This window comes from Aspergillus welwitschiae (assembly GCF_003344945.1).
Source record: "Aspergillus welwitschiae strain CBS 139.54b unplaced genomic scaffold BDQ94scaffold_2, whole genome shotgun sequence".
Taxonomy (NCBI): Eukaryota; Fungi; Ascomycota; class Eurotiomycetes; order Eurotiales; family Aspergillaceae; genus Aspergillus; species Aspergillus welwitschiae.
The window spans coordinates 591,784-607,423 of record NW_020798696.1 but is presented as its reverse complement, the minus strand read 5'-3'; the positions used below and the strand labels follow the sequence as shown (position 1 = coordinate 607,423).

Genomic DNA, 15,640 nt, shown 5'->3' with positions numbered 1-15,640 from the left:
CGATGGTCGGAAGCAGAATCTGTGCCACCATGGCGGAAATAGTCCCGGGATGCCGGGGGATATGATATATGATATATACGAAGGAGGAGAGAGTATGGGAAGGAACAGCTAGTATGCAGATGATGCGCAAGGTGTAAGCGCACCAATGAAGAAGGGCGCTGGGTGGGTTGCCAGAAGGGTTAATGCGATGCGAAGTAGAACTCCAGCCAAGCAATGAGTTAAGATAACAGCCAGCGGGATTGATTGACGCTGCATTGCCTGCAAAGTCTCTTATCATCCGAGGATATCTTTGCCCAATCCGGCAAGGGCCACCACACCGCCAGCCAAGCTCATTCGAGCGTGGGCATCAGCATGACTTCTTCTCTTCTGCAGGCGCGCATCCACCATACGAACAAGGGTAACCGGGGGAGATATCTATGTACAGTAGCTTGAACCCCACGTTTCCATAGCCAACCTATGCAGTCTTTGCTGTGACGTCGCCGCGTCTCCGCAGCAGACAGTACTCGCCCCATTTCCGCCGAAGAGGCTCTGGGAGAATTGGCAAATCCGGAGTCCAGATCAGCCGCCCCAGAAGACCCGTCTGGTACGCGTCCAGGAAGCTATGGCATGCCAGCTGCTCCCACTGCGTGTCTTCGTGGATGTAATCCGGCTCCAGCTCGGTGACCGTCCGGCTCGGGAATTCCGAGTCTACCAGAAAAGAACATTGCGAGAGGTCGGTCTACTCAGAAGATAAGCATGCGAGGGAAAGGGAAAGGGAAAGGAAAGACCGAGAACTTACGTATTTTCCGAGATCTTCTTCATTGCGATCGTTCATGCCTGCAGGTATCTGCGACGTCCCCTCAAAGAGCGCAGAAAGGTCCGCAGCCTCGGGAAACTCGCCCGGAAGCAGTCCCCGGAACTCGCTGCGAACAAACTTGGCCCGCATGTCCTTGGGGAGGAAGAAGGATGAGGGAAACCTATACCACTCCTTGCCAAAACACACCGTATCGCCTGGTTGGACGACTCCGGGCTGTTCCAACGGTTCGAATATCTTCAGCGGAGCATTGTAGGCGCTAATTATCCCGACGATCCGCAGGAGGCCAGCATTGAGGGCCACTAGAATGATTGACATAATCACTGCCAGTTTGATCTTCGGTAACATGCTCCCAGCCGGCACCTTCGGGTTACTGGAGCCAACGAACGACAGAACCATGTGGAAGGCGATGGATGCATTGAGCGCGAGAAATGGATATGCTGGGAACATGAACCGTTCTTCCTTATGCGGCTGAGCAATGAAAATGGCGAACCACATGTAGAACGGGGTGATAAGAGTCACGGTTCTTAGCAAAGTCTGCACGCTAGTCGCCTTCGGGCGGAAGAGTGCCTGAAGGGCAAGCAGTGGCGCAGCGGCCATAGCAAATGCGAACCAGATGTTGAAGTTGAGCAGCAGGTTCCAGATGTAGAAAGTCCAAGGCTCGACCCCGAAGATATCGGGACCTCGGCCCTCTCCGCCAAAGACGTTGTATGCAACGATGTTCCACGGTACAATGACAAGTTTACGCAGGAAAGCGTAGTCTACGGCAATCTCCAGAGCCTGACAGGGTTAGCTAAAACGCAAGCTGAAAAGGCCCTTTGAACAGTCATACCAGAATTACGAGACACCTCAGCGCGCCATCCACAACGCTTAAGAACATCCCTCGCATGTTTGACGATAACAAGCTGATGATAACCTCCTCCAATAGAAGAGGAAGCATGAGAGCTCCAGCAAACGGCCAGCCGACAATCGCCCCGAGCCCGAACCACATGATTCCCTGCGCCGTTTTCTGACCACCTCGCCAATCCAAGAACGCCGTTAGACCCAGCATCGACATATACATGGTGAAGCTTGATGGTAGAAAGGCAGCTGACGCATGGAACATGCCCGGGGTGAATGCGACGACCATGAGGAAGAGAAGGCCGATGCGGGGACTCAAGGTGCGACAGATGGCGGAGTAGAGACGGGTCTCGCAAGCAGCACACACCAGCGCAAGGAAGCATCGGATCACATAAAACTCTGCAGACTTGCTGCTGAATGCAAACGATCCGATTTTACCCACCACAGCATGTGCAGAGACATACAGCCAGCTTCGGATCGAGTAGAGCGGGGAGTACTCCCACGTCTGAAGCCCGTATCCATGATTGAGATAATGTGTCGGCTCCCAGAAGTTGAAGACTTCATCACAGTCTTGAATTGGTGCGTAGAGAGCTGCAATCACATTGGTGATGATGCAAAGGTAGAGTGCGATATTCAATGGTAGGTAGAAAGGCGGCGGCGGCGGCCTTTGGAATAGCACGACTTATAAGCAACTGCGGATGGAAGATGCCAGCTGGAGGAATATTCATACCGTTGTTTGGTGCGCGGAGCAGGAGCTGGCCCCTGTGATTCTGAGGAAGCCTCGCCTGTCCTCCGAGCAGGTGCCATTTTAGCTTCCAGGAATGATTCACGGATGATGAACCCTCCTCTTGTACCACTTGTGCTTGAGGCCGTAGAATTGACGCGGTCGGAGAGAGACTCCGGAATGAGTCCCGCGAGGCGGAAGAAGCGAGCAGCGCCGCTTATCGATAAGCGGCACCACGGCAACCCGCTTCTCCAGAACGAAAAAAAGTTCCCGTCGCAGTTTCATCACTCCTCCATTCCACTCTTTCGCTTCTTTTTTTTGGGGTGACTGTCCTTCGTGGGTCCTAAGGGCTTTTAATATGAGTGATAATCAGTTCCCTGCTCAGCCTCTGGCCTCTTCAGAAGTCCCCAATGAGGGTCCTCCTGTCAAGAGACCCTGCACCATCGATACGCCACCGATTGCGTTGACGCCAGCCGACGATGGAAGCGACTTCTACAATACACCCTTGGCTGTCGGCACACCCGCGGACAGTAGCGCTGGGAAAGACCAGGTTGATGGCGCTCAGAACCCGGCCAGTGAGCCGGATGCCGCTGCACAAGTCCATCCACCTATTCCGGGATTGAATCTGGTCAATGATAACGTCCAAGATCTTCAACAACCGCAGGCAACTGAGGCTACTGTATCACAGGCGACCACAAATTTGAACAGCGAGCAGAACGATGCTGTCTCTACCAATCAGTCTATTCCCGCCCAGGGTGAACCGGAGAAGATGGAGGAAACTAAGGCAGAGTCCACTACCGATGCTATGGATGTGGATGCCAATGAGAAGCAGGGGCCCCAACAACCAGCGGAGGCCCCTGCCACTAATGGCGCAGAAGCTGCTCAGGACGAAGAAGATGACGAGCACCCCGAGTGGGAAATTGATTCCTCTCCCTACGAATCCTCTTCCGACGACTCCTCCACAGACTCTTCCGATGACAGCGACGATGACGACGAAGACTACCCCATCCTGAGCCCCGAAGAACAAGCACGGATTTTGATGCAGGCGGAGCTTGGCTCTGACGACGAAGGTGATGGAAAAGGCAAGACCGGCGGCCATTTGAGGACGGCAAACGAAATGCCCGAAGAAGCACCTCCCATCCCTGAGGTTACCATCACACCAGAGATGAAAATTGTGCATCTGGGTCAGGTGGAAGCGATCGTTGAGAACACCCTCCTTATTACTGCCAACACCAGCGGCGAGTACCAAGTGCTCGAAGCCGGCTCCCTACTCTGTTTGGAGAACCGCAGTGTCGCCGGTGTGGTCTCTGAGACTCTCGGAAGGGTCGAGAACCCTCTGTATGCCGTTCGGTACCCTACCGCGGCTGACATCGCCGAGCGTGGCTTGTCCAAGGGCACGAATGTCTACTACGTCGAGGAACACTCCACCTTCGTCTTCACTCAACCCCTCAAGGGCCTGAAAGGAAGTGATGCCTCTAACTTCCACGACGAAGAGATTGCCGAGGATGAAGTCGAGTTCTCCGACGACGAAGCCGAAGCAGAGTATAAGCGCAAGCTCAAGCAGAAGCGCCAGGAAAAGAAGGACTCACGGAACGAAAACGGCCCAGCAAGAGGCAGAAGGAACCCCCCGGGACCCTCCAAGCTCGGCCAAAGCGAATTGAACTACGACGACAACCCCGTCGACGACGGCTACACTCCGCTCGCCCGGCCCAAGAACCTGCACGAGATGATGCGCCAACAGGAAGCCCCCGTTGAAGCCGACGGCCACTCCGGCCCCAGCAGAAACAACTCTGGCTTCCGCGGTAGTGGACGCGGTCGTGGCCGAGGGTATGATCGTGGAGGTCGCGGTGGTGGTGGCCGCGGTGGCCGTCCCTCCCACGATTCGGCTCCTCATCATCAAGATCGTCAACAGTCATACTACCAGCCCCAAGCGCAGGCCTCTCATCAGTCTCAACCTCAAAGCCACCCCTACCCTCAAGCAGCGTACCCCACGAACCCGCAGGGTGCATACGCTCTCCCTCAGCAGTTCCCTCCCTTCGCAGCTTTCCAGCCGCAACAACCCCAGGCATACGGACAAGGTGCCATGCCAACAGCACCTTTCAATTTCCAGATGCCCTTCCAACAGGCCTATCAACAACCAAACCCGTACCAGCAGCTTCCTGCTAACGTGCACATCAACCCCTTGTTCTTGGCTGCCCTTCAGCAACAACAGCAGCAGCAGCAACAACAACAACAAGTTCCAGGACAACCCCAACAACCCCAGCAACCGACGATGAATTTCGACCAAGTAAAAGCACAGTTGGATCTTCTGCGGCATTTAAGTAACAACCAGAACCAGAACCAGGGGCCTCCTCGGTCGTGATTTGTGATGATATGATTGATTGATCTATCAATTGCTATATATGTGTTTCATTTTGGGAATGGGCCTTGACTATGCTCAATTCTTTCGGTCCTCTTTGCTTGTCTAGTTATCTGGGTTCGGTTGCATTTTTGGAGCTACTAACTGGGCATCATTTTTTTTTTTGGATTCGGTTCCGGATGGGTAATCAAAAAGTTTCTTTTGAACTACTATCGCTTCACGCTTCTTTAGAACTTTCAATATTATCATGGTCGAATGTACGGCGTACAGTGTACAGAAATACGATACTGATGGATCTTGATCTAATGTGGGGGAAAATTCGCAGGGTTTATCTTTATGATACAGAAGAGTAAATTGTAATTAGAAAGCGTGATAATGCTATGCCATGCCATGCCGTGTGAAATCGATCTTACGACTCGTTCTGTTTGGCACTCTTCGCCAAAACCCAGAAATTCTCCAGCTTCGCGCGGGCCAAGACATCCTTAGCTTGGGAATCCGTTTCACACACTCGTGCCCCCAGCCATTTCCGGAACGCGCGGGCTTTGACCTGACCTTCCCAGACGAGTTCGCAGGTATTGGAACTAAGGTCTTTCAGTTCCCCTGTTTGCTCATCTTCAGCTGCTAGCCAGGCGGCTTGGGCCTCGCGGTTGCCCTCGCGCACCGCGTTCGGGCCTGCGTTCTCAGTCCAGTCAATCCGGTTCATCATGAGCTTTCTGTAGTTGTTGATGGAGTGGGAGCCTCCCTCGACAATCACGAGGTTGAAGCGAGGGTGCATGACGCATACCCCTGTGAGAGCGTTCTGTTCAGCATTCTTGCTGATTTTGAAGCGGTTCCGCCCGTTGGCGAGGCTGTCGATTCGATAAACGGTCATTTGGATACCCTTCTCGGCATCGGCCTCCTGTTGCCGAGCAAGCTTCTCTCGGCGTTCTTCTTTGGTGAGTTTGCGCTCCGCATTCGCAGTCTCGTGCTTTTCTCGACGTTCTGCGATTTCCCGGTTCACGCGTGCCTCCACGGCCGTGGGATCCTTGACGGCTTGTTCACCCAGGACTCGCATCAGGTTCGATTTCTTGACCTTCGGTGGAGGTGCTGGCTCGAGACCCAGTCGGATCTTCGCTTGTTGTTCCTTCAGATCTGCCATGCGGCGCTGGCGACGGATCTTCGCCTGTTCCTTTGGCGTAAGATACATAGGCTTCTGTGCTGGTAGTAGCTTTTCCTGCGGAGGATCGAGAAGAACTGGATGTTGTACGTATTGCGTGATGATCGAGTCAGGCGTGTCAATTTTGAGATTCTGTTCATTTTCAATGCCCGAATAGTCCTCGCCGTCTACTAGGCCTTCGTCCCACCATTCAATTGCGGGAGGGGCCGGCACGAGGAAAGCCTTTTCAACATCCAAGTCTTCATCAATACCCGCTTGCCGTGCTCTTTCCGCAATCCGCTTCTTCATAGCTTCCAACTGAGCCTGCCGACGGAGAGCGGCGGCCTGCTGTATATATTTGCCCTTCTGGTTGAAGATGAGCTGTCGTGTTTGTCGGGGCTTTGCGACTGTTGCCTTCGGACCAAGGTTCGGATCAAAGTATGGATTGTTCTTGATTTCCTCTATAGACGGCCCCGATAGATCAAGTCCAGCTCGATCTGGCCTCCCCGCGGTAGCTGGTGATTCTGTGCGTCGGTTTTTATTTTGAGAAGCTGGCCGTCCTTTCGCACCCCGAAAGTCGAGTGTATCGGAGAGCAAAGCAGGGTGAAGACCGACATCCAGACCACCTCGAGCTCGCGACGAGCCATCATCTTCATCTTCGAATGGGGGAGGTTGAGGAGTCGGCGTGGGGACGGGTCGTTGCGGAGGAGCAGCGTTGGCGCGACTGGTCGCTGCTGCCACTCTAGCTTTCATTTGTTCCAATCTCGACATGGCTGGACTGGCGGCAGGTGGTGTAGGGCTGGCACTTGATGCAGCCGGTGTAGGTGATGGCGATATACCCTTTGCCGCTTGAAGTCTGGCACGCACAGCTTCTGCTTTTGCCCTTGCTTCGGCCACCATCTTCTCAATATCAACCTTGCCCGCGGCAGGTGCGCCCTGGGCTGGCATTGGAGATCCATGATTGGAACGAGGTCTTTTCTGAGTATTGTTGTCTTGGTCCTCGGGGTGAGGCCGCTTCAGCATGTTGCCTGATATGTCCGCCATGATCGGAGAGACAAATAAATGCTCCACTCACCCACGGATATCAGCAGAGCGACCAACAGACTAGTGATGAGATCGAAGAGAGGGGCGAAAAAAGGCAGCTCAATAAGTAAGATCTGGAGCCGGTCGCGAAAAGACGTCAACAATCGAGACAAGGAAAGGATCTCAAATCACGGGGCGCTGCAAGTGCCAACGTGGGTCCGCCGGCGGTGTCGCACGGCAGAAAAAAAGTTGGGTGAAACTTTTCGCATCGTCGAGACCAACGAACCCGCCTTTTCTGCTTCCCAGGCCTTTAACCCCCCACGAGTCCCAGAATTTGCACCGCCAGCGTCATTTGTCGCTCAAGCGGCTGCCAGGGGAATCATGACTACTTTCGCTCGGCCCGTGGCCTCCTCCATTGCGGGGATTGAGTTTGGTGTCTACAATGATGAGGACATCAAGGCCATCTCGGTAAAGCGAATCCATAATACTCCGACGTTGGATTCTTTCAACAACCCCGTTCCCGGTGGTCTCTATGACCCGGCTATGGGTGCTTGGGGTGACCATGTGTAAGAATTCCTCTTCCTTGCTTTCGCATTGCTTGTCATCGCGTACCATGCGTATGCGAATCGTAGCTGACAGTCTCCAGTTGCACGACATGCCGCCAAACCTCATGGTCTTGTACTGGCCATCCCGGACACATCGAACTCCCAGTCCATGTGTACAATGTTACGCATTTCGACCAGCTGTACCGTTTGCTCAAGGGCCAGTGTGTCTACTGCCACCGTTTCCAGATGAGCCGAACCAACATCAACTCCTACAGCTGCAAATTGCGCCTGCTGCACTATGGCTTGGTCGATGAGCTAGCTGTTATCGATACGATTGGCGGCAAGGGATCCGACAAGAAGAAGACGAACAAGGATGGTGAAGGGTCTAGCAGCGAGGAAGAGGACGACGATGACATTATCGCCCGCAGAAATTCATATGTCAAGAAATGTATCCGCCAAGCGCAGGCAGATGGAAGGCTACGGGGTCTCATGTCTGGCTCGAAGAACCCGCTCGCTGCGGAGCAGAGACGAGCACTTGTTAGAGAATTCTTCAAAGACATTGGTGCTGTGAAAAAGTGCGCCAGCTGCAGCGGGTACGTTCCTGAATTCTCTACGCGCAAACTTTTGCAAGGCCTCGTCACTGATCCAGGCGCATAGACTCTCCCCATCGTACCGGAAAGATCGGTCCTCGAAGATTTTCCGAAAGGCTTTGCCCGAGAAGTCTAGACTTACCATGACGCAAGCTGGATTTCAAATACCGAATTCACTGGTCCTTCTTCAGCAAGCCAAGAAGCTTACCTCCAAGGAGAAGGCGGCGCTTGCTAACGGAGTGTCTGACAATGTCAGCACCACTTCCGAAACACATGGTGCAGAGGAAGAGGTTGCGCGTGGAAATGCAATTGTGGCTCAAGCTGAGAGCAGAAAGCAGACCGTTGGCGAGACCCAGCAGTTCATGCCCTCTCCCGAAGTCCACGCCGCGATGACGCTGCTTTTCGAGAAAGAGCAGGAAATCTTGAGCCTGGTTTATAACTCCCGACCCTTGCCGAAGAAGGAGTCTCAAGTTAGCGCGGATATGTTCTTCATCAAGAACATCCTGGTGCCACCGAACAAGTTCCGTCCCGCGGCACCGCAAGGACCCGGTGAGATCATGGAGGCTCAGCAGAACCAGTCCTTCACAGCGATCTTGAAGAATTGCGACATCATCAACCAGATCAGCAAGGAGAGGCAGAGCGCGGGCGCCGACTCTACTACGCGCGTGCGGGACTACCGCGATCTCCTTCACTCGATCGTCACTCTCCAGGATACCGTCAACATGCTAATCGACCGTGACCGTGGTAACCTCAGCGGACCCGCCGCCGCCGCCGCTCCGATGGGTATCAAGCAATACCTCGAAAAGAAGGAGGGTCTATTCCGGAAAAACATGATGGGAAAGCGTGTCAACTTTGCGGCTCGAAGTGTTATTTCTCCCGACCCCAACATTGAAACCAACGAAATCGGTGTCCCTATGGTGTTCGCGAAGAAGTTGACCTATCCCGAGCCGGTGACGAACCATAACTTTTGGGAGATGAAGCAGGCTGTCATCAATGGTCCTGACAAATACCCTGGTGCTTCTGCTATTGAGAACGAATTTGGCCAAGTTACCAACCTTAGATTTAAGAGTCTGGATGAGCGGACGGCTTTGGCAAACCAGCTGCTCGCCCCGTCAAATTGGCGCATGAAAGGATCGCGCAACAAAAAGGTCTACCGCCATCTCACTACCGGTGATATCGTTTTGATGAACCGTCAGCCTACCCTCCACAAGCCTTCTATCATGGGTCACAAAGCTCGCGTTCTTCCTAACGAAAGAACTATTCGCATGCACTACGCTAACTGTAATACCTACAACGCGGATTTCGATGGTGATGAGATGAACATGCACTTCCCTCAGAACGAGCTCGCTCGTTCGGAGGCTATGATGCTTGCGGATGCAGACCACCAGTACCTTGTCGCAACATCCGGCAAACCCCTGAGAGGTCTGATTCAGGATCACATCTCCATGGGAACGTGGTTCACTTGCCGTGACAGTTTCTTCGACGAGGAAGAGTACTACCAGCTGTTGTACAGCTGCTTGAGGCCCGAGAACTCCCACACGATCACTGATCGGATTCAGACTGTGGGCCCGACGGTAATTCGGCCCAAGCGTCTCTGGACCGGTAAACAGATTATCTCGACCATTCTCAAAAATATCATGCCTTCCGACAGGGCTGGTCTCAACCTGAAGAGCAAGTCTTCAACCCCTGGAGACCGTTGGGGCGAGGGTAACGAAGAAGGAGAAGTTATCTTCAAGGATGGAGAGATGCTTTGTGGTATTCTAGACAAGAAGCAGATTGGTCCCACAGCTGGTGGTTTGATCGATGCCATCCACGAAATCTATGGACATACCATCGCTGGTCGGCTGATCAGTATTCTCGGTCGTCTTCTGACGAGATACCTGAACATGCGTGCCTTTACTTGCGGTATTGACGATCTTCGACTGACCCCGGAGGGCGACCGCGTTCGTAAAGAGAAGATTAGCGAAGCTGCTGCCATTGGTCGGGAAGTAGCATTGAAGTATGTCACCCTCGACCAGACTACTGTGCCCGATCAGGATGCCGAGCTGCGGCGGCGTATGGAGGAGGTTCTCCGAGACGATGAGAAGCAGGGCGGCCTTGATAGTGTTTCGAACGCTCGCACTGCGAAGCTCTCGACCGAGATCACCAAGGCCTGTCTTCCGAAGGGTCTGGTTAAGCCCTTCCCGTGGAACCAGATGCAGTCTATGACAATTTCCGGAGCTAAGGGTTCGAGCGTCAATGCCAACCTGATTTCCTGCAACCTGGGTCAACAGGTTTTGGAAGGTCGCCGTGTACCCGTCATGGTTAGCGGTAAGACTCTGCCATCTTTCAGAGCATTTGACACGAATCCTATGGCTGGTGGTTATGTCTGTGGTCGTTTCTTGACTGGTATCAAGCCCCAGGAATACTACTTCCACGCCATGGCTGGTCGTGAAGGTTTGATTGATACTGCCGTCAAAACCTCTAGATCCGGATATCTGCAGCGTTGTCTGATCAAGGGTATGGAAGGCTTGAAGGCGGAATACGACAGCTCCGTCCGTGAAGCCACTGATGGCTCGATTGTGCAGTTCTTGTATGGAGAGGATGGTCTGGATATCACGAAACAGGTGCACCTGAAGGACTTCGATTTCCTGGCATCGAACTACGTGTCTATCATGTCTCAGGTTAACCTGACCAGCGACTTCCACAACTTGGAGAAGGAGGAGGTCGCGAACTGGCATAAGGATGCCATGAAGAAGGTGCGCAAGACAGGAAAGGTCGATGCCATGGACCCGGTTCTTTCTCTCTACCACCCCGGAGGTAACTTGGGCAGTATCTCGGAGAGTTTCTCGCAAGCTCTTAAGAAGGTAAGACTATTCAGAACCCAAACGAGACGAACTACTGTGACTGACAATTCCGCTTCCAGTACGAGGATGCCAATCCGGACAAGCTTCTCAAGGACAAGAAGAAGGATGTGAACGGTATCATCAGCAAGAAGGCATTCAACACTCTCATGAATATGAAGTACATGAAGTCTGTCGTCGAGCCTGGTGAGGCCATCGGTATCGTTGCCGGTCAGTCTATCGGTGAACCGTCCACTCAGATGACCTTGAACACCTTCCACTTGGCTGGTCACTCGGCCAAGAACGTGACGCTGGGTATTCCCCGTCTGCGTGAAATTGTTATGACCGCCAGTGCCCATATCATGACCCCTACGATGACTTTGATCCTGAACGACGAGCTGTCCAAGGAGCACTCCGAAAGATTTGCCAAGGCTATTAGTAAGCTCAGCATCGCAGAGGTTGTCGACAAGGTTCAAGTCAGAGAGCGAGTCTCCTCGGGCAGTGTCAAGGCTAAGGTTTATGACATCGATATCACATTCTTCCCTGCTGACGAGTACACTGCCGAATACGCCATCACAACGAAGGATGTGCAGAACACGCTGCAGAAGAAGCTCATTCCTAAGCTTGTTCGATCCACCAAGGCTGAACTCAAGAAGCGTGTCGATGAGAAGACTCTGAAGAAGTACTCCACTGCTCAGCCTGAGATTGGTGCCTCCGTTGGCACCGTACAGGACGGACCCCGCGGCGCCGATGCCGACGCAGAGCCCGCTGACGATGACGTTGAAGACGACGAGGACGACGCCAAGCGTGCTCGGGGCACTCAGAACCGGTCCAACCAGGTCTCTTATGAAGGTCCCGAGGACGAGGAGGTGGATATGGTCCGGCAACAGGATGCTGAAGAAGACGATGACGAGGACGAGGAGGATAACGCCGGCGAGAAACGTGATGTCGAGATGGACGATGCTTCCGATGAAGAGTCAGAGGGCGAGGCCAAGGACTCGAAGTTGCGTGAAGAAGATATCAAGAACCAGTACCAGGAGGTCACGCAGTTCAAGTTCAACCCCCGCGACGGAGGATCCTGCACTATTCAGCTGCAGTACGACATCGACACTCCCAAGCTCCTGCTCCTGCCTCTGGTGGAGGATGCTTGCCGCAGCGCAGTCATCCAGTCCATCCCTGGCCTTGGAAACTGCACGTTCGTCGAAGCCGACCCGATCAAGGGTGAACCTGCCCATGTCATCACCGATGGTGTTAACCTGCTTGCCATGCGCGATTACCAAGACATCATCAAGCCTCACTCCCTCTACACCAACTCCATCCACGACATGCTCAACCTCTACGGTGTCGAAGCCGCGCGTGCCTCGATCGTTAAGGAAATGTCCGACGTTTTCCAGGGTCACAGTATCTCCGTCGATAACCGTCATCTGAACCTGATTGGTGACGTGATGACCCAGTCTGGTGGCTTCCGCCCCTTCAACCGTAATGGTCTTGTCAAGGACGGCTCATCACCGCTGGCCAAGATGAGTTTCGAAACCACCGTCGGATACCTCAAGGAGGCCGTCGTTGAGAGAGACTTTGATAACCTCAGGAGTCCCAGTGCCAGAATCGTCGTTGGTCGCACCGGAACCGTCGGTACTGGCGCCTTCGATGTCCTTGCTCCCGTGGCGTAAATATAATGGGCGTGTTGCATTTCATCAGCTTTTTCATATCTTTTTGTATATGTGCAAAATCATTAGTTTCTGTATTTCTATGTCTATTCTTCCTTTCCTTTCCTATTGTTCTTGTCTGACGTGTCCAACGATCTCTGCAGTTGTCTTTCAGCGGGAATAAGAAAAAAGTTGAAGTTTTCTTACGCAGATCGCATCCTCTATCTACTTTTATTAAACTAGTACAAGCAATCAATAGAAGAAATTCCGATTACTACTGAAGTAGAATTATTATATCAATTTTTATTGATCAAAGCACGCCTTGTATATTGTACACTGTGATGACCCAATTGAACACCAGACTTGAAACCGTGGTATCATGCATGCATTTTTATGCAAGGACTGCTGAGGGGATGAAAGACAAAAACAAACAGAAATGACTGCAACCGGACGAGTGAATATATTGACAATAAGCCAATAAGAAATTCAGCTCTACTGCGCATCCAACATCATCAAATCTTCATTATCAATTTCATCTTCGAACTCATCCGCACCACCAGCACCATTACGCACTCCATTGTGGGGAGCAGCCGCAGCAGCGCCATAAGCAAGATTTGGAGGTACTTCTCGCAGAGCCCGTTCCTCTTCCAACTTCTGTTTCTCTCGATGTCTTTCAATATCAGCCAAACTCCACGTCGAGATTCCTTCTTGATCCCTAGCCTTGAACGGCTGGGCCATCGTCCGCAAGAAGTTCTTGGCGGTAGCCGCCGCCATATCGGTACTGAGGTTGGTTTCGCTTTCCAGCATGGCCTGATTGATCCATTTGGGGAGCTGGTTGCGCTTTTTCTGGAATCGACGATCGGCGAGCACCATGACTCCGTAGTCGTCCTTTCCGCGGAGGACGCGACCCAAGCATTGAGCGGCATGACGCATGGCATCGAAAGAGAGGAAGTCATTTTCGCGGATGCGATAATTTTCGCGGAGGAATTCGAGGCGCGCTTTCAGGATGCGGGACTCGGTGTATTGGAAGGGAACGCCGATGTTGATCACGGCACGGCCGTAGTGATGGTCGAAATCGATTCCTTCGGAGACTTTCCCTCGTGCGACACAGAGGAGGAGGGCGCCTCGACCGTTGCAGCAGGCTGTTCGGTAGGTTTCTAGGGCGAGGGAGGATTCTTGCGCGTCGGGGGTTTCAACGAGGATCAGTTTGTAGTTCCAGATTGAGTCGAGAATGCCCATGCCTTGCCACATGCTGATGATGGATTCCATGTACAGGTAGGAGGGAAAGAAGACAACGACACCGTCGGGGGTGATTCGGGAGAATTCCAAGACGAGGTTGCCATAGTTTCTGACAACTCCGGGATCGTTGCGAATTTGGAAGGATGAGGATATCTGCGCCTGATCGGATCCGCGGGTTACGATCATGGGTAAGAAGGATCGACGCGCAAGTGTCATGCTGTAAGACTCCTGCATTACAGCGTTGAATCCAAGCATCTTGGGGTACATCTCAAGAGGGGATAGCGTTCCTGAAGTAATAATGACGGAGCTAAATCGTTCGAACACTGGTTTGATGGCAATAGCGGCATCTAAGCAGGTGAAATGCAATACCGGGTTGGGAACAGTTGCTGCTTCCGATTCGAAAGGCTCCAAGATCAGGAGGAATCCTTTTTCGTATGTGGCGACTAGGGTCGCGAAAGTTGCTACCTCCTGGAGCGGTTGGTAGTCTTCTATGTTGATAAGCTCTAGGGTTCGCACGAGCGAGGTAAGTCGTTCAGCGCAGAAGCGAAGGGGCTTCCGCTCGATATAGGTCAGATCCTTCACGTGCGTTAAGAAGGAAGGAGGCGTTTCGGATATGGTATGCATGACTTTCATTCGAGTTTTGAGGTATTCGATAAATCTTTTAAGGAAGGATACGAAGTGCTCCGCTCGTCGAATATTTCCCGGCACAGCTTCCTTGAGCAGATCATCCGGAAGGACAGGGTTTGAGATGAATTGATCCTCCTCCCTAGCTTGTTCGGCTGCCTGTAGGCCTTCAACGAGTTTTGAGTACTCATTCTGCAGCTTTTCCGCATCCGAAGTTTTCATCTCGTTGATCTTGCGTTCCAGGTTGTTCGCCCCCCTTGTCGCTTTCCGTAACGAGTCCTCCGTTAGGTCGATACTTAGCGATTCAATACAGACGTTGTCAATATTGTGAGCCTCGTCGAAAACCACGATACAATCCTTAGAAAGCTCTCGCGATACCCTCTCGGCGATCTTGGGGTCCAGCAGGTAGTGGTAAGAGTAGATAATGACGTTGCAAAAAGGCATCTGGACAATCTGTGAGTATGCTTGCAGCAACTACATTTATATTCGAGAGAGCCATACCATGCGCCGTGCTGAGAAGTAAGGACATTGTTTATGCTCTTCTCCGTATTTGAGTAGACCATCGAGGGTGAAGACACCGGGAGGAACGAGGTTGTGCGGCTCAAGCAGATCGAGGTTCTGTGAAAACGTTATGAGACGGCCCAGATTCAAATCGCAAGCTCCATACCTCATGATACACACAAAGTTCAACGTCCTCACCCCGCTCTTTCTTCTCCTTGACGAAGCCTGCAGTTAAGCTCCGGCACCTTGCATCGACGACAGCGCCACTCTTTTCCCGCTTGACAGACGGATGCAGACACAAATTCTTTCGACTTGTCAGACCGAGTGCGCGAAAATCTTCGGTATACCCAAGTTCCTTAGCCCGGAACTTCATCAGCGCCTTCAGCTCGGCCAAGGCCTTCTCGATCTCGGACATGGTTCGAGAACAGTAGATGAGCTTTCGGTGCTCCGGATAATGTTGTTGGTAGGCGACAATCAACGAGAGGAGGGATACTGTCTTTCCGGTCCCGGAGGGCATCTCCAGGACACAGTGACCCCCGGCATCGAGGGTCTTTTTAAGATCGCACATGTAGGCATATTGTTCGGGATAGATACGAGGATACGGGAAAAGGACGGGGAGATCACTAGAAGATGAGGAGAGTCAGTTGAATAGCTCTCGGGTTAAGCCTAGAGCTACCTCAAGGGTAGTACATACTCGATAAAGAATTTCATGGTGAGAGAGGAGCGTGATGCTCAAGAGAAGATGAGGATCGCCTTTTGGGCGCCTTCGGACGATCTTCTAGACCGCGTCGACTTTTGC

General features: G+C 52.7%; 5 protein-coding genes across 5 annotated transcripts; 2 read left to right on the top strand and 3 right to left on the bottom strand.

The window, feature by feature from the left end:
• Positions 1–21: 21 nt before the first annotated feature.
• BDQ94DRAFT_133997 (dolichyl-P-Man:Man(6)GlcNAc(2)-PP-dolichol alpha-1,2-mannosyltransferase) lies at positions 22–2,508 on the bottom strand. Its single transcript, XM_026764390.1, has 4 exons — positions 2,364–2,508; positions 1,626–2,298; positions 779–1,573; positions 22–718 (listed from the first exon to the last, which is right to left on the bottom strand). Exons 1-4 carry the CDS (start codon positions 2,438–2,440, stop codon positions 455–457), a joined length of 1,809 nt encoding a protein of 602 aa, XP_026631521.1. The 5' UTR covers positions 2,441–2,508; the 3' UTR covers positions 22–454.
• Positions 2,509–2,655: 147 nt separating this feature from the next.
• BDQ94DRAFT_44597 (RNA-binding snoRNP assembly protein NAF1) lies at positions 2,656–5,049 on the top strand. The gene has a single exon (XM_026775796.1). It carries the CDS (start codon positions 2,716–2,718, stop codon positions 4,717–4,719), a length of 2,004 nt encoding a protein of 667 aa, XP_026631520.1. The 5' UTR covers positions 2,656–2,715; the 3' UTR covers positions 4,720–5,049.
• Positions 5,050–5,057: 8 nt separating this feature from the next.
• Positions 5,058–7,026, bottom strand: BDQ94DRAFT_133993 (U4/U6-U5 snRNP complex subunit PRP3). Its single transcript, XM_026764389.1, has one exon. It carries the CDS (start codon positions 6,893–6,895, stop codon positions 5,126–5,128), a length of 1,770 nt encoding a protein of 589 aa, XP_026631519.1. The 5' UTR covers positions 6,896–7,026; the 3' UTR covers positions 5,058–5,125.
• Positions 7,027–7,190: 164 nt separating this feature from the next.
• On the top strand, positions 7,191–12,759 carry BDQ94DRAFT_179609 (DNA-directed RNA polymerase I core subunit RPA190). The gene is made up of 4 exons (XM_026773430.1): positions 7,191–7,440; positions 7,521–8,012; positions 8,077–10,855; positions 10,915–12,759. The coding sequence occupies exons 1-4, from the start codon at positions 7,256–7,258 to the stop codon at positions 12,499–12,501; spliced, it is 5,043 nt and encodes a 1,680-aa protein (XP_026631518.1). The 5' UTR covers positions 7,191–7,255; the 3' UTR covers positions 12,502–12,759.
• A 33-nt stretch (positions 12,760–12,792) lies between these two features.
• On the bottom strand, positions 12,793–15,573 carry BDQ94DRAFT_44591 (TFIIH/NER complex ATP-dependent 5'-3' DNA helicase subunit RAD3). The gene is made up of 4 exons (XM_026775795.1): positions 15,536–15,573; positions 15,008–15,464; positions 14,842–14,958; positions 12,793–14,784 (listed from the first exon to the last, which is right to left on the bottom strand). Exons 1-4 carry the CDS (start codon positions 15,550–15,552, stop codon positions 12,970–12,972), a joined length of 2,406 nt encoding a protein of 801 aa, XP_026631517.1. The 5' UTR covers positions 15,553–15,573; the 3' UTR covers positions 12,793–12,969.
• Positions 15,574–15,640: the final 67 nt, after the last annotated feature.

Excerpts from the sequence above, each read along its gene's own strand:
- BDQ94DRAFT_133997 (XM_026764390.1), bottom strand. The coding sequence starts at position 2,440 with ATGGCACCTGCTCGGAGGACAGGCGAGGCTTCCTCAGAATCACAGGGG. Across the intron at positions 1,574-1,625 it reads TGAGGTGTCTCGTAATTCTG|GCTCTGGAGATTGCCGTAGA; the intron begins GTATGACTGTTC and ends TAACCCTGTCAG. Across the intron at positions 719-778 it reads AAGAAGATCTCGGAAAATAC|ACCGACCTCTCGCAATGTTC; the intron begins GTAAGTTCTCGG and ends TCTTCTGAGTAG.
- BDQ94DRAFT_44597 (XM_026775796.1), top strand. The coding sequence starts at position 2,716 with ATGAGTGATAATCAGTTCCCTGCTCAGCCTCTGGCCTCTTCAGAAGTC.
- BDQ94DRAFT_133993 (XM_026764389.1), bottom strand. The coding sequence starts at position 6,895 with ATGGCGGACATATCAGGCAACATGCTGAAGCGGCCTCACCCCGAGGAC.
- BDQ94DRAFT_179609 (XM_026773430.1), top strand. The coding sequence starts at position 7,256 with ATGACTACTTTCGCTCGGCCCGTGGCCTCCTCCATTGCGGGGATTGAG. Across the intron at positions 7,441-7,520 it reads GGTGCTTGGGGTGACCATGT|TTGCACGACATGCCGCCAAA; the intron begins GTAAGAATTCCT and ends GACAGTCTCCAG. Across the intron at positions 10,856-10,914 it reads TCTCGCAAGCTCTTAAGAAG|TACGAGGATGCCAATCCGGA; the intron begins GTAAGACTATTC and ends TTCCGCTTCCAG.
- BDQ94DRAFT_44591 (XM_026775795.1), bottom strand. Across the intron at positions 14,959-15,007 it reads AACTTTGTGTGTATCATGAG|AACCTCGATCTGCTTGAGCC; the intron begins GTATGGAGCTTG and ends ACGTTTTCACAG. Across the intron at positions 14,785-14,841 it reads ACTTCTCAGCACGGCGCATG|ATGCCTTTTTGCAACGTCAT; the intron begins GTATGGCTCTCT and ends CAGATTGTCCAG.